The sequence below is a fragment of the Artemia sp. Qi Xiang Cuo genome, chromosome 17, assembly GCF_049724085.1.
Source record: "Artemia sp. Qi Xiang Cuo chromosome 17, ASM4972408v1, whole genome shotgun sequence".
Classification (NCBI taxonomy): domain Eukaryota; kingdom Metazoa; phylum Arthropoda; class Branchiopoda; order Anostraca; family Artemiidae; genus Artemia; species Artemia sp. Qi Xiang Cuo.
Genome location: NC_142810.1, coordinates 54,721,700 through 54,736,330, shown reverse-complemented (window position 1 = coordinate 54,736,330; position 14,631 = coordinate 54,721,700). Strand labels below are relative to the sequence as shown.

The following is a 14,631-nucleotide window of genomic DNA, read 5'->3' as shown; positions in this document are numbered from 1 at the left end:
TTTTCTAATATTCTAATCTTGGTTTGCAGACTTATCTTCCTATTCTTCCAAACTTTTTTTTTAACTGTGAGAAAACACTCTAGGCGTTGGCTATTCTATTTTTAAAATCTTCACTGCTCCCACCATCTTTACTAATAATACTACCAAGGTAAGTGAAGCTGCCCATTTGATCAATCTTTTCATTATCCAACGTCACCTTTTCATTATCCAACGTCACCTTTTCATCTTCACTTATTCCAAGCCTTAGTGACTTAGTCTTCTTAACATTAATTTTCAAACCTATTCTAGCACCCTGAACCGGCAAAACCTCTAAAAATTCATTCATTTTGTTCTCACTTTCATCTAGGATGCTTAAATCATCAGCATAATCCAAGTCCAGGAGACTTTTTCCTCCCCATTTGATTCCGTGGTCTCCCATTGCCTTTCCTGTGCTCCTTAAATCAAAGTCCATCAAAATAATCCATATAAAGGGGGATAGAACACAACCCTGCTTAGCTCCTGATTTAATACAAAACCAGCTGCTAACCTCATTTCCTACCTTAACCGCAGCAGTGTTATTCTCGTACATCTCGTCATTAGTCTTAACTTTGGTTTATTACCCATTACTCATTTGGTCTATTAGAGTGTTGAGTTCTCTCGGATAATTTAAGATAGCTTTTGGATTTATTCTGATTAATTAAGAGATACGTGATCTAATAAAGATTAATTAGATCACAGCAATGGGTGGTGATCACCCTTGTAAAGATTCTTGACCCTTGACTAAAATTCCCTTGACTAAAAGTTTACTGTTCCCGTGCTCAAAAAACTGCGCTGCTGTGCTCGAAAAAACAAGGAAAATTACAGTTTGCAAGGGAATAGCTGATGTTTCTCTCTTTTTTCTTTATTTTCATCGGGAGGGAGGGGGATCGTAAAGATCTAGTGGTTGTGGATAAATGGGAGAAACCTCACTTGAAAGAAAACTTAAATACATAGTACCGTTGCTATATATCAAAAATGAAGTGCCATAGCAGTATACTTTTTTTTTGCCAAATTGTGCCTTAAAGCGTTAATTTAGGCCCAAATAGGGCGACCCTTTCCAATAGACGCAACGCTGTTTAGAAACCACCATTTGAAATGTCTAATTTATCGCAAAACTCAATTTTTACACAGTTTTATAAAACCTCGATACTTTTCGCCAGTTTTGATTGTATCTTACTTTGGTTAATACAGCAGGAAAGAAGACCGAGAGACTTATTTCCACTATACGGACATATAAATAGTGGAAAGATAGTGTTGTGCAATTTTTTTTTTTTTTTTTTTTTTTTTTTTTTTTTTTTTTTTCTACGTGGCATGGGTGTCTTTTATGCCTGTCCCAAGTATAAAGTCTTCTCCCTACTTGGAAATTTTATTCGTTACCAGGTACCTGCCATGGGTGATAAGGTTGATAATATTTAAATGTTGTTCTTGGATATACAATTTTTGCATGAAAAAAAAGTGATGCCACATTTTCTCACCTTAGTCAAAGGAACATATGTCTTAGAAATTCAGAGTTTTAAGCTTTTGTTAGATTACAGGAGGTATGTTAAAATTTTGATATCCCAAAGCCAAAGGGCCCTAGAGCTTATATCCACACCGTAACTTTTTCAACTCCCCCAGAAATATTGAATACGGTTTAAGATTTCGACAGGATCGGGATAAGCAGCCTAGGTATAAGCTTGGTAAGGACGTACCAGAAATGGATTTAAAAGTATAAGAAAAATAGCTTGGTTTGCTTGAGTAATTTCTTTGCAAAGAGTGGCTCGGCTAGTCATCCCACAAGGGTATAAGAAAAAGGTTGAGCATTCTCGATTAGGCCGGATTGAGAAAAAACTATTTGAAGCCTCTTGGAAGTGGTCTTATCTAAAACATAGAATAGTTTAAACATAAAATTATGAAAGACGAGTGCAGTGGCTTCAATTGGCTTAGTGCTGCGACTCTTTGATGTAGTAACTGTAGAAAATACAGGACTAATATTGTTCTTAGGTTTTATCTTTAGCATTTGATTTAATGGCCATATTTACAAAAAGTTAATTCCTTAATGTCATATGTTAATGACTCTATGAAGGCAGAAAGATTTTACGTTCTATTGATTTTATTCATTAGAGTTAGAATATTTTAATCAATTCTGCTCGCTGATGAATTTTGAAAGATAAATTACTAATTGAGTCCTTTCACAGGCAGCGCAATTGCGCTGCCTAAGTAAAGAACGATGTTGGAAGAATGTATTTTTTTTATATTTTTTTTTAGACCAGGGCACTTCGTATCGAAGGAGTTGTCGTAGAAACTTGTAAAAGGGCTCATTCGATCGGAAAATGGAATGGCCAGTACCATTTTTAATAGTCGGAAGTGATTGGAAGGCAACTAATATCTCTTCCATGCCCAACATTTCCCCAAACACATCCAATCAAAATTTGAGATAGCTATTTTGTTCAGCGTAGTTGAAAGTCCTGGAAATTAGGTCTTTGAGGATGACAATCCCCCCCCCCCCACAGTCCTCATGAATATGCATTGTCAGTTTATTATACATATACTGGTATTTAGTAATCAAAATGTTAATATTATTTGATTTATTAAAGTTTTAAAAGTAAAAACATTTATATTTTTTGAGTAAAGTGCAAATTATGTTCTGTCCTTGGGAAGGCATAGGGGTTTTGAGGCCTACTCATGTGAATTTCTGCTCGTTTTGAGTTTGACTTGGTTATTTATTGTAATTTCTGTTCATTTTGGGTTTCATTTATTTATTGATGCTGATTTCTGGTAGTTTCACGCTTAGTAGATTATTTGATCTAATTTTTGCTCATTTTTGGTTTAATAGTGTTCTTTACTTTTCTTTGAAAAACTTTGATTGTGGAAAAAGTTTTTTTTAATTGATTGAAAAGAAGAGCAAGTGAAAGATCATGGCCAAGCAGAAACCAAATGGGATTTTAAGTGCACGTTTTCAGAAGAAGGATTTTTAATAATATCCAATTTTAGGTCCTTTGGTCATTCAGCATTCTCCTAGAAGCCGTTGCTATATTGCCACAACTGTTTATGGTCTCAAAAACCGGCGAAGCCGAATCAATCACATCCCATTACCTTTTTGCTCTTGGCTCGTACAGAGGTCTCTACATTTTGAACTGGGTCTACCGCTACTATTCTGAAGGCTATGTTGATTGGATTGCTGTTTTAGCTGGAGTTGTTCAGACCATTCTGTATTGCGATTTCTTCTACTTGTATATTACAAAAGGTATATTTGATTGTTATTTTCTTACTTTTCTACTCTGTTTGGACTTTCTACCGTATTTCTTATACCATTTCTTGCGTTCCCCTAACGCAAAAACTAAAAATGTCAAAAGTGCAGAAAGCTGTGCAATGATGAGACAGGTTTGTCTTGATTTCCTAGCTGGAAAGATGATTAGAAAGGTATACCTGGGGAGAACTGTTTTATTGAAGTAGATATGGACCTAGTCCTAAACAATTATGTTTTAATCCATGTCTAAACATATGTCTTTGCCAAAAGCGTAGAAACCTGTCTAATGATGAGATGGGTATATGTTTTGCTTTCCTAGCTGGAAAGATGATTAGAAAGGTGTAGCCGGGGAGAACCGTTCTATTGAAGTAGATATGGACCTAGTCCTAAACTATTATATTTTAATCCATGTCTAAGCATATATATTTGCCAAAAGCGTAGAAACCTGTCTAATGATTAGACGGGTATATGTTTTGTTTTCCTAGCTGGAGATGATTAGAAAGGTGTAGCCGGGGAGAACCGTTCTATTGAAGTAGATATGGACCTAGTCCTAAACAATTATGTTTTAATCCATGTCTAAACATATGTCTTTGCCAAAAGCGTAGAAAGCTGTCCAGTGATAAGACAAGTATATTTTTTTGTTTCCTAGCTGGAAAGATGATTAGAAAGGTATAGCTGGGGAGAACTGTTTTATTGAAATGGATATGGACCTAGTCCTAAACAATTATATTTTAATCCGTGTCTAAACATATTTCTTTGCCAAAAGCGTAGAAACCTGTCTAATGATTAGACGGGTATTTGTTTTGTTTTCCTAGCTGGAGATGATTAGAAAGGTGTAGCCGGGGAGAACCGTTCTAATGAAGTAGAACTGTATGGACCTAGTCCAAAACAATTGTCTTTAATATTTTTTTTTTATCATATACATCAATAATGTTCTAAGTTAATTATAGACCATAGATTTAGTTGATGAGTTTATCAAACAGTCAAAATAGTCTAGAATTGCATAAAAGAAAATGTTCGAATTAAGAAAGCAGCAATAATCTATCAATAAAAGGTTAGAAACCAAAATGGTACAAATTAACGATTATATATTGTCTACATAGTTTCACTAACCTACGTAGTTTCACTACGTAGGTTAGTGAAACTACATAGAAACTACATAGTTTCACTAAGTGTAGTTTCACTACGTAGAAGCTACATAGTTTCACTAACCCACTAACCTACATAGTTTCACTAACTAACATAGTTTCACTTATAACCTACATAGTTTCACTAACCTACATGGTTTCACTATAAGAGACAATAGAAACCTGGGTACTTGTTTGATAAACCCACTACTGCTCAAGTTATTCCTTGATTGACGCATTATAGAACCGGTTTTTTTTTTCCTTTAGGTTCTTTTAGCTTAGCGTAAGACAAGACAAAGAGAAGTGACAGAATAGATGGAAAATAAAAAATTTGGGCTATATGTTTGCATATTAGGGGGGGGGGGGGTAAAGTAGTATGAAGTTAGAAAACAATTCTTACTACATAATATGCATAATAATTGTACCTAACACATTAGGCATTCAGACCCGCTATAGTTTACCCCCCCCCCTAATGTGCATAGATATAGCCCAAAATTGTTTCTAAAGTATTATATTTTTATCTTACTTTGGTATATTTCATTAGGATTGAGCGTCAGAGAAACTTATTTGAAGAATATTAGGTAGGGGGTATATCATACAAGTACCGAAAGCTTCTGTGTAAGATAGATGTGTTCGTAAAAAGAAAAGAAGAAGTTGAAAAATGGGCTAAATTTTTCGGTTTGAGTTTGATTTTCTTTTATTCTGGGTTCTGGACATAATGCATAATAATTAAATATAGCAATAACAATAATTAATAATATATAATAATTAATAATAATAATAATATATAATAATTAGATATAATAATAATAATAATTAAATATATAATATTGATTATTAATAATAATAATTAATAATAATTAAATATATTATAATAATAATAATTAATAATATTTTATAGAGATTAAAAAAGAATTCAGGTATTTAGGGGTTAAGTTTTTTTTGGAATTGTAAGTATGCACACGATGTTAAGCATAGAGTACAAAAGGGAAATATGTGTATGAATTTAATTTTAAAAAGTGAGGTTGGAAAGATTAGGGATTTAGCAATGCATAAGTATTTATTTAGGACTAAACTTCTCCCGGTTATGCATTACGGGGTTCCATTGTAACTGAACCCCCGTGTAACTGAACCCCCGTGCAACTCAACCCCATTTAACTAAACCCCCGTGTAACTGTAACTGTGTGTAACCATGTAACTGTGTGTTAACAGAACACAACTGATGAGCGAAAAGTGATGAGAGAGAGGGGTAATACCGAACTCTCAGCTACCATTCTTGGGAGACATCTGATAGTTTATAAGTGACCATGGAATTTCTGTGTTGTTTTAAAGTCACTTTTCTGTGAATAGGCAGAGTGAACCTGGCGACGATAAACCACATCCGTTCAGTTTCTGTCAGTAAAAAATTACTCAGTGATAATTTATTACTCCCGCTAGCATTATGTGCTTCTAGGTCCGGGTCTTGTGGACCTAGGGGTAAATCCAGGCCTGAGCGTGCACATATTTCATTTTGGTGAATTGACTTTCCCCTTAAGCACTCTCTGAAAGTTCCAACTTAATACACAAATCCCTTTTTGAGATATGCCATTTTCAAAATCTGCATGCACATAGTGTCTTTGGATTTAGTTGAAGTTCAACCTCAAATACCTCATTCTGTAAAATTTTCAACTTGATATGCGTAGCCTTAATAGTGCTAGTTTAATAGGAGCAGTAGAAGTAATAATAGTGTTGAATTAGTAGTAGTAGTAGCAGTATTAATAGCAGTAGTAGCAGGTAGATGCCCCAGAAGTTTCATCTTGATACGCTAAGCTGTTCCAAAAATAATCGGGATGATCGTAAAAACTTTGAAGGAGGCTCTTTCGATTGTAAATTGAAAGTTCAAGTTCAATTTCGAAGAATCATAGGAAATCACAGGACAATCAGCCTTTCCCTCTGAACCAACATCCCCCCCCCACCAAAGACGTCCGGTCAAAATCAAAATAAACATTTCGTTTAAAACAGTCTGAAGATCAAATAACCCTCCAGCAGCATCTGGGGCAAGGGCTGTAAGTTAAGCTAGTTGCTCATTACTAGCACATAAGGTTTTTGTAGAAAAAATTTTGTATGAACTTTGGGGGGGGGGGGGCTTTTTCGATTGGAAATCAAAATTTCCAGTGCACTTTTTCAGAGCTAAAAGTGATCGGAGGGCTTCCACCCCACCCTATTTTTCCCCCAAATACATCCGACAAAATTTTGGGAGGGCCATTTTATTTAAAACAGTTTAAAGGTTAAATAACTATACCATAGTTAAATAACTATGGTTCATAACCCTATTGTTTTTTACCCAATGTAAGTACGGTGGTTGAGTTGCACGAGGGTTCAGTTGCACTGTGGTTCAGTTACACGAGGGTTCAGTTGTACGGTGATTCAGTTGCACGGTGGTTCAATTGCACGGTGGTTCAATTGCACGGTGGTTCAGTTGTACGGTGGTTCAGTTGCACGGTGGTTCAGTTGTACTGGGGTTCAGTTACACGGAGGTTCAGTTGTACGGTGGTTCAGTTGCACGGGGGTTCAGTTACACGGGGGTTTAGTTACATGGGGGTTGAGTTGCAGGGGGGTTTAGTTAAATGGGGTTCAGTTACACGGGGGTTCGGTTATACGGGGGTTCAGTTGCACGGTGGTTCAGTTACACGGTGGTTCAGTTACAGGGGTTCAGTTGCTTGGGGTTCAGTTACACGCAAACCGCATTACGGGTGTGAGCTGTGGGGTTTTAGAGAAAGTGAGGAGCTGGAGAGAATGCAAAGTAATTATTTTAAGAGGTTTTAGGGCCCATAAATCCACCCACAGTGGGGTTGAGGACTAAGTAGGTTAAGAAGAGATTGGTTAATAAGAATGGTGATGTTTTGGATAAAAATTTTAAGAAGTAAAAATAGGCTAGCTAAAGAACCATATTTTAGCTAAATAGGGGATAAGATTGATGTAGGGTGGCCGCGAGACATTAAGAAAATTTTAGATGAAGTACGGTATTCGTATTTTTGGAATGAAGGTCAGGAGTCGAATTCAAATACAGTGGTTGATAAGGTAAAAGAAAGGTTACAGGAGCAAGGAATACAGCAGTTACAGGCTCGGAAGGAGACCTCGGGATCTCTGAGTCTGTATAGAACAATGAAGGACACATGGGGGGAAGAAGTTTATTTTAAGTTGGGTTGAAAGGGGAAGAAATAAAATTGATTTTAAATTCAAGGGGAGGGTCGATTGATATTGGGGAAAGGGAGAGGAAATTTAGGGGTCATAGTGTTAACCCAGTCCCTTGTCCGATGTGCGGGGAAGATGATGAGGATTTTTTTTCATTTTTTCGGGGACTTGTAAGGAATTGGTGGATCTGAGAAATGAGTGTTTTTCGTTAGTGTTGGCAGATAGAAGGTGGTCGGAAGGGATTGTAGGATCACGAGTTAAAATGACTTCAAGGAAATTGGCTAAGTATGTTGATGAAGGGCTGATACATCGTGAAAAACGTATCTCTGTATGAATATTTTTGTGAAGATTCATATTATAAGTACTTTTTCTTTTTAATTTTCTTGTTTTTTTTTTGTTTTTTTTTTGCTGGTTTTGTTATGTTTATGTTCTGTTTTTTTCCTATGGCCCGATGGCTTTTTTGGAAAATACATCCATACATATGCTACAATGGTTAATACGTAATGGTATTATGAGTACATGGTAATGAAGAGTTGATAAATGGAAATCAAGGGACCGTAGAAAAACTTTTCCTAAAAAATGGGTAAAAATGCAAAATTCTACATTGTATGCAGTGTTATATGTATGGTTTTTGGTGAATTCGATTCTTGTACCTTGCCAATGCGTAAATTACCAGAACACTTAAGAATTGGCATTGGAGATGTAGTTGCACTCAAGATTCATTATTGAAGGGAGGGGAGTGTTCAGGGGAGTTTTCAAGTAGAACATCAAAAACACAAAATGCGTACTTTTAAATAACAATAATATCCTGAACACGTGTTTCAAGGACCGAAACGAAGAGAGTGGATTTCTCTGTCTTATCGACTAAAGTATGAGAGATTCTCAACACTATTAAAACTCCAATTTAAAGAAGAACAAACAAAACTCCTTTGTACAGAAGTTTACGTAAAGCTAATAGTAAACTTATTTGCAAGGGCCTTGAAACATATACTTTTTAAATCCTTTTACCACAATAGCATAAGTAAGATGTGTCATTTTTTCAGATGTTAACAGTGTGTAAAGATTATCAAAGACCTTTGAATATTATACAATAAAACCTATTTTAAGTAATTCCCAGTTTTTTTTTTCTTTGCGGATAGTATAGACTTTATAAATAGGTTCTAGAAGATAGATGTGTGACAGAATATCCCCATAGAGAAAAAATACACAATTGTCTAGTTTTAGGCTAAAGTCGATTCTAGGGAAAATACAGTCGACAACCCTGGTTGATGCCAAAAGTTGGAAATATTTCTAAGAGCTGTTATTGACATTCAACCCAAATTATTAGTTGATATAAATTCAAAGAAACTTCTAAACTTTTATAACTCCTTTACTTTTTTTAAACTTTAATATTTTGTTCTGTTTCTGGAAATATGGACAAGAGTGTGGGTCATATGATGTTTGAGAGCCAAGAATTGAGTTGGGAAAGATGGGTGTTTTTTACACAGTCGAAATTTTTTGGAAGAATAGGAAGATAAGTTGGCAAACCAAGATTTTAATGTTAGAAGCTAGAGTGATGACAGTGGTCTGGTATTGTTCTGAAATGCGTGTGCTCTAAAAGACGGAGAACGATATGTTAGATGTTTTCCAGAGGAATTTTGTCTTCGAGTTCTGAAGGGGAACCCCCTGACTGACCGTATTTCAAGCTGCAAGCTTTACGAAAAATGTGGTTCTATCCACAGGGCTATCCTGGGCTATATACCATATATCTTGGGCTATGTGGCTCCCCAGGGCTATATTGAGAGAAAGGTTGAAATGGCTGGGACATGTTTCTGCGGATGAAAGTTGACAGATTGCGAAAAATTGTCCTTTTTGACCAAATCTCTAGGGCCAAAAGAAAAGTAGATTGTTCCCAAATGGGAAGGAGAAGGTCGTCTGGAAGGATTTAGTGAAAAGATGGAGATGGAGAAGTGTGCATAATTGTGTTGGCGTCAGTTGGCTTGGTGTGTCGTTGTTATTAATATATATTAATAATATAATTCATATAAGATATAATTTATGTATAATCATAAGAATATATAATTCATATAATAGTGGATAGCTTCACTTACCTGGGTAGTATATTTAGTAAAAATGGTGGATGCGTTGAAGACGTAAAAAGTAGAATAGCGAATACTTAGGGTACTTTTCCACAGATGAAAAAAGTTTGGAAGAATTTGAAGATAAGTCTGAACCCAAATTAGAATATTGGAAGCTGCAATTATGGCAGTGGTTAAGTATGGCTCTGAAATGTGAGCGCTTCAATTTGCTAACTATTTTCCAGAAGAATTTTCTGAGGACAGTTTTAGGTATCCGTTTAATTAACCATATTTCAAAGAACAACCTGTACGAAAAACGTGGTTCTGTGCGCCACTGCGTTGTCTGCGGTGGCTTGGTAGTGAGGACAGTTGTCAGTACTTCTCTACTGTCTGTACTAACAGCCTGTTAGTAAGTTCAATATTATTAGGGTAACGTTGAATTGGTATTGGGTAACGATACACCCTTTTAGCCATTATAGATCGTCCCTGTAAAAGGTTTACTTTGTATTTCCGAAGTAGACAAGATGTATGAGGGCAGTGGGAGTTAGGTTCCTGGGGTTTGATCCTCCAAAGGGCTCGAATAGGAGTTAGATTTGAAAGTTATTTGTTTCTCAGATAGAGCTAGGTTTTTGTGGCCTGTGGCACTATCAAGGCTTTTGATGGCCATATGATCTTTTTTGGCCATATTTGGCCTTTATGTGGCCATATGGTCCTTTTTCGAAGCGTTATCGATTGTCTTTTTGAATACTATTGAGTGAATGGTGTGGTCAAAGCGGGAAGGGGTTGAAAACCCTACTCCAAAATGTTCAATTTAGCCCTAATAATAGAATCAAGTCTTGGCATAAACGCAGAAAGCAGGATTCCCTTCAATCTCATGAAGGTTACAAAATTATATTGAATGTGTTTATGAATCGTTTAAAGGTATTTTGACCCCCCCCCCCCCCCACTTGCTTGCTGAAAAGCTTTGCGTGATTTTTACAACTCTTCTTTTGTTAATTTGGTTTAGTGTTTTATATCATAAAACTGTTCCTTTTATTTCAGTATTGAAGGGAAAGAAACTGCAGCTGCCGGCTTAATCAGTGTCATGTCTAGAAGAATATTGCAGTTTGAAAACTGGCTGTAAATAAAGTTGAGTTGCTTTTGGGGACACTCTTTTTTTCTTCTGTAACACGAAAAATTGACTCTAGGTCTAACATTCTCCAGTGACGGTATTGCAGCATGTTTTGTTGGGGGAGTGATTTGTTTTTTTTTTTTTTGTTTTTTTTTTTCTCTCTCTTTTTTTTGTTTAAATTTGTTTTGTACAGACATCTCTCATTCTTCTTTGGCAAGTTGAAAGAATAAAACATACTTTTTATCTATTTCTCAATAATTATGTTTTGAAAGGTCTGTGTTTGAAAACATATATCTACAATTATTGACGAGTGAGTGTAATATTAAAAACCATGACAAACGAGGGAACGAAACTATTTGCGTAACGCATATGTTGTGCCTGAAAACATATATGTGCAATTATTGACGAGTGAGTGTAATATTAAAAACCATGAAAAACGACGGAACGAAACTATTTGTGTAACGCTTATGTTGTGCCTGAAAACATATATGTACAATTATTGATGAGTGAGTGCAATATTAAAAACCATGACAAACGAGGGAATGAAACTATTTGCGTAACGCATATGTTGTGCCTGAAAACATATAAGTGCAATTATTGACGAGTGAGTGTAATATTAAAAACCATGACAAACGAGGGAACGAAACTATTTGCGTAACGCATATGTTGTGCCTGAAAACATATATGTACAATTATTGACGAGTGAGTGCAATATTAAAAACGAGGGAACGAAACTATTTGCGTAACGCATATGTTGTGCCTGAAAACATATATGTGTAATTATTGACGAGTGAGTGTAATATTAAAAACCATTAAAAACGAGGGAACGAAACTATTTGCGTAACGCATATGTTGTGCCTGAAAACATATATGTGCAATTATTGACGAGTGAGTGTAATATTAAAAACCATGAAAAACGACGGAACGAGACTATTTGCGTAACGCATATGTTGTGCCTGAAAACATATATGTACAATTATTGACGAGTGAGTGCAATATTAAAAACCATGAAAAACGAGGGAACGAAACTATTTGCGTAACGCATATGTTGTGCCTGAAAACATATATGTACAATTATTGACGAGTGAGTGCAATATTAAAAACGAGGGAACGAAACTATTTGCGTAACGCATATGTTGTGCCTGAAAACATATATGTACAATTATTGACGAGTGAGTGCAATATTAAAAACCATGAAAAACGAGGGAACGAAACTATTTGCGTAACGCATATGTTGTGCCTGAAAACATATAAGTACAATTATTGACGAGGTAGTTCAATATTAAAAACCATGAAAAACGAGGGAACGAAACTATTTGCGTAACGCATATGTTGTGCCTGAAAACATATAAGTACAATTATTGACGAGTTAGTTCAATATTAAAAACCATGAAAAACGAGGGAACGAAACTATTTGCGTAACGCATATGTTGTGCCTGAAAACATATATGTACAATTATTGACGAGTGAGTGCAATATTAAAAACCATGAAAAACGAGGGAACTAAACTATTTGCGTAACGCATATGTTGTGCCTGAAAACATATAAGTACAATTATTGACGAGGTAGTTCAATATTAAAAACCATGAAAAACGAGGGAACGAAACTATTTGCGTAACGCATATGTTGTGCCTGAAAACATATATGTACAATTATTGACGAGTGAGTGCAATATTAAAAACCATGAAAAACGAGGGAACGAAACTATTTGCAACGCATATGTTGTGCCTGAAAACATATATGTGCAATTATTGACGAGTGAGTGTAATATTAAAAACCATTAAAAACGAGGGAACGAAACTATTTGCGCAACGCATATGTTGTGCCTGAAAACATATATGTACAATTATTGACGAGTGAGTGCAATATTAAAAACCATGAAAAACGAGGGAACGAAACTATTTGCGTAACGCATATGTTGTGCCTGAAAACATATATGTACAATTATTGACGAGTGAGTGCAATATTAAAAACCATGAAAAACGAGGGAACGAAACTATTTGCGTAACGAATATGTTGTGCCTGAAAACATATATGTACAATTATTGACGAGTGAGTGCAATATTAAAAACCATGAAAAACGAGGGAACGAAACTATTTGCGTAACGCATATGTTGTGCCTGAAAACATATATGTACAATTATTGACGAGTGAGTGCAATATTAAAAACCATGAAAAACGAGGGAACGAAACTATTTGCGTAACGCATATGTTGTGCCTGAAAACATATATGTGCAATTATTGACGAGTGAGTGTAATATTAAAAACCATGACAAACGAGGGAACGAAACTATTTGCGTAACGCATATTTTGTGCCTGACAACGGCGATTTTCTTTTGATTGTTCCAAAATTATGAAGTTTTTAAGGCAGTATTACGTGTTTGTCAGTGTTGCCACGTTGAATCCCGAAAACAAAGCTAATTAGTTAAAATTGGCAACGCTTTTCCTTTGTAAAAATTCAAACTTTGAAAATCTATTGATTCCAAAAGGCAACCAGGTCTTCAAAGGAGAGCTAAACCTTCTTGACCTGATTGATGCTATATGTTTCTGGCTGACTTTGCTTATATTTTCATCCATGTTTATTTTTCTGTTGTTAGCGCCCAGTCCTGTCAGAAAATGCATGTTGAGGTATTCTACTAAAAACTAGACTCCCGATTTTTCAAGATATATGCGGTTGTGTAAGTTTCCACTTAACCAAATCAAACAATCAAATTTCACTGTCCTTAGTATCTATCTTCTGCTCCCCGCCTCCATCTTATGCCTAACCTTAGCTGAAACCGATGATATATCCTGTTTCAAAACTATGAGGCTTTTAGTGAAATACCACATTTTCGGCAGTGTTGCCACGTTGAAGCATGAAAATCAATAAGCAAAACTAATTGGTTAAATTTGAAAGAGCTTTTCGTCCGTAAAAATTTAAACGTTAACAATATGTTGATTCCTAGAGACAACTAAACCTCTTCCATATGTTTTGTGTCATGTATTTTTAGTAGGGCCCGACCGACATGGATTTTTGAGGTCTGATATCGATATATCGGTATCGTACCGATACGACACCGATATAATTTGCCGATAAATTCCCCTTCGGAAAAAAACCTTACCTAGAGTTTAAACCCCACATTATCTGCCCATATTCATGCTCAAAGGCTTCTCCCTGGTCTATTACACACCAAAGAACAGCCTCACTGGGTATTCCAAAATTAGGTCATTTACAAGCATTGTTCGATTTTCTTTACCTTTTCTGGTCAGCGGTTTCTGAGCACAAAAAATAAATGGCCGTATTTGCGGAAGTGACAAATAAAAAAATAATTATCGAAGAAGCCGGCTAAGTAACATAAACACAAATATGTGAAAATCTCGTTGAAAGAATCGTAAGGCACACTGGATAAATCGTCCAGTATGCCGACAAATGCGGACACACATTTCCAAGGTGTTGACACGCGGCGGCGACGCCATGGAGCTCCCCCCTTCCCTCCTTAAAACACCCACTCTCCCCCTTAGGTGGGCCCCTGACTGGATATAAAGTTTTAACCGATTGAATCTTTCACCCATGCAAGTTAATATTTATTAAACAGAAATGCATGGTTTATTGTAATCTTTTAATTGTTTTGGTAGATGATGTACGTTTTAGAAGTCACCATGCATTTAACATTGCTGCGTCAGGTTTGTATTTACAACATACATACTATGACTTTGAATCACCTGTGCTGCTCTCTCCACCATGGTCAGACTTAGCTGATGGCTCCTCCCCCAAGGACTGGTTCCTCCTCTCAGTTCTTGGGAGAGGAAGGCTCCTCCCTCAAAGACTGGGCAAGATTAAAATTACCTGAGGAAATCCGGTGCCATCTTCTGGACAAGTTGCGCATAAAATACAATATATATATATATATATGTATATATATATATATATATATA

The 14,631-nt window shown here is 35.9% G+C and overlaps 1 protein-coding gene across 1 annotated transcript in view; it reads left to right on the top strand.

Annotated features, from left to right (window-relative positions):
- KdelR (ER lumen protein-retaining receptor) overlaps positions 1-10,946 on the top strand; it is a 36,595-nt gene extending 25,649 nt beyond the window's left edge. The window contains exons 4-5 of the mRNA XM_089102875.1: positions 2,992-3,244; positions 10,647-10,946. Coding sequence (XP_088959001.1) covers positions 2,992-3,244; positions 10,647-10,681 — 288 coding nt within the window. The 3' untranslated portion in view covers positions 10,682-10,946. The remainder of the gene's footprint in view (positions 1-2,991; positions 3,245-10,646) is intronic.
- The last annotated feature ends 3,685 nt before the right edge of the window (positions 10,947-14,631 follow it).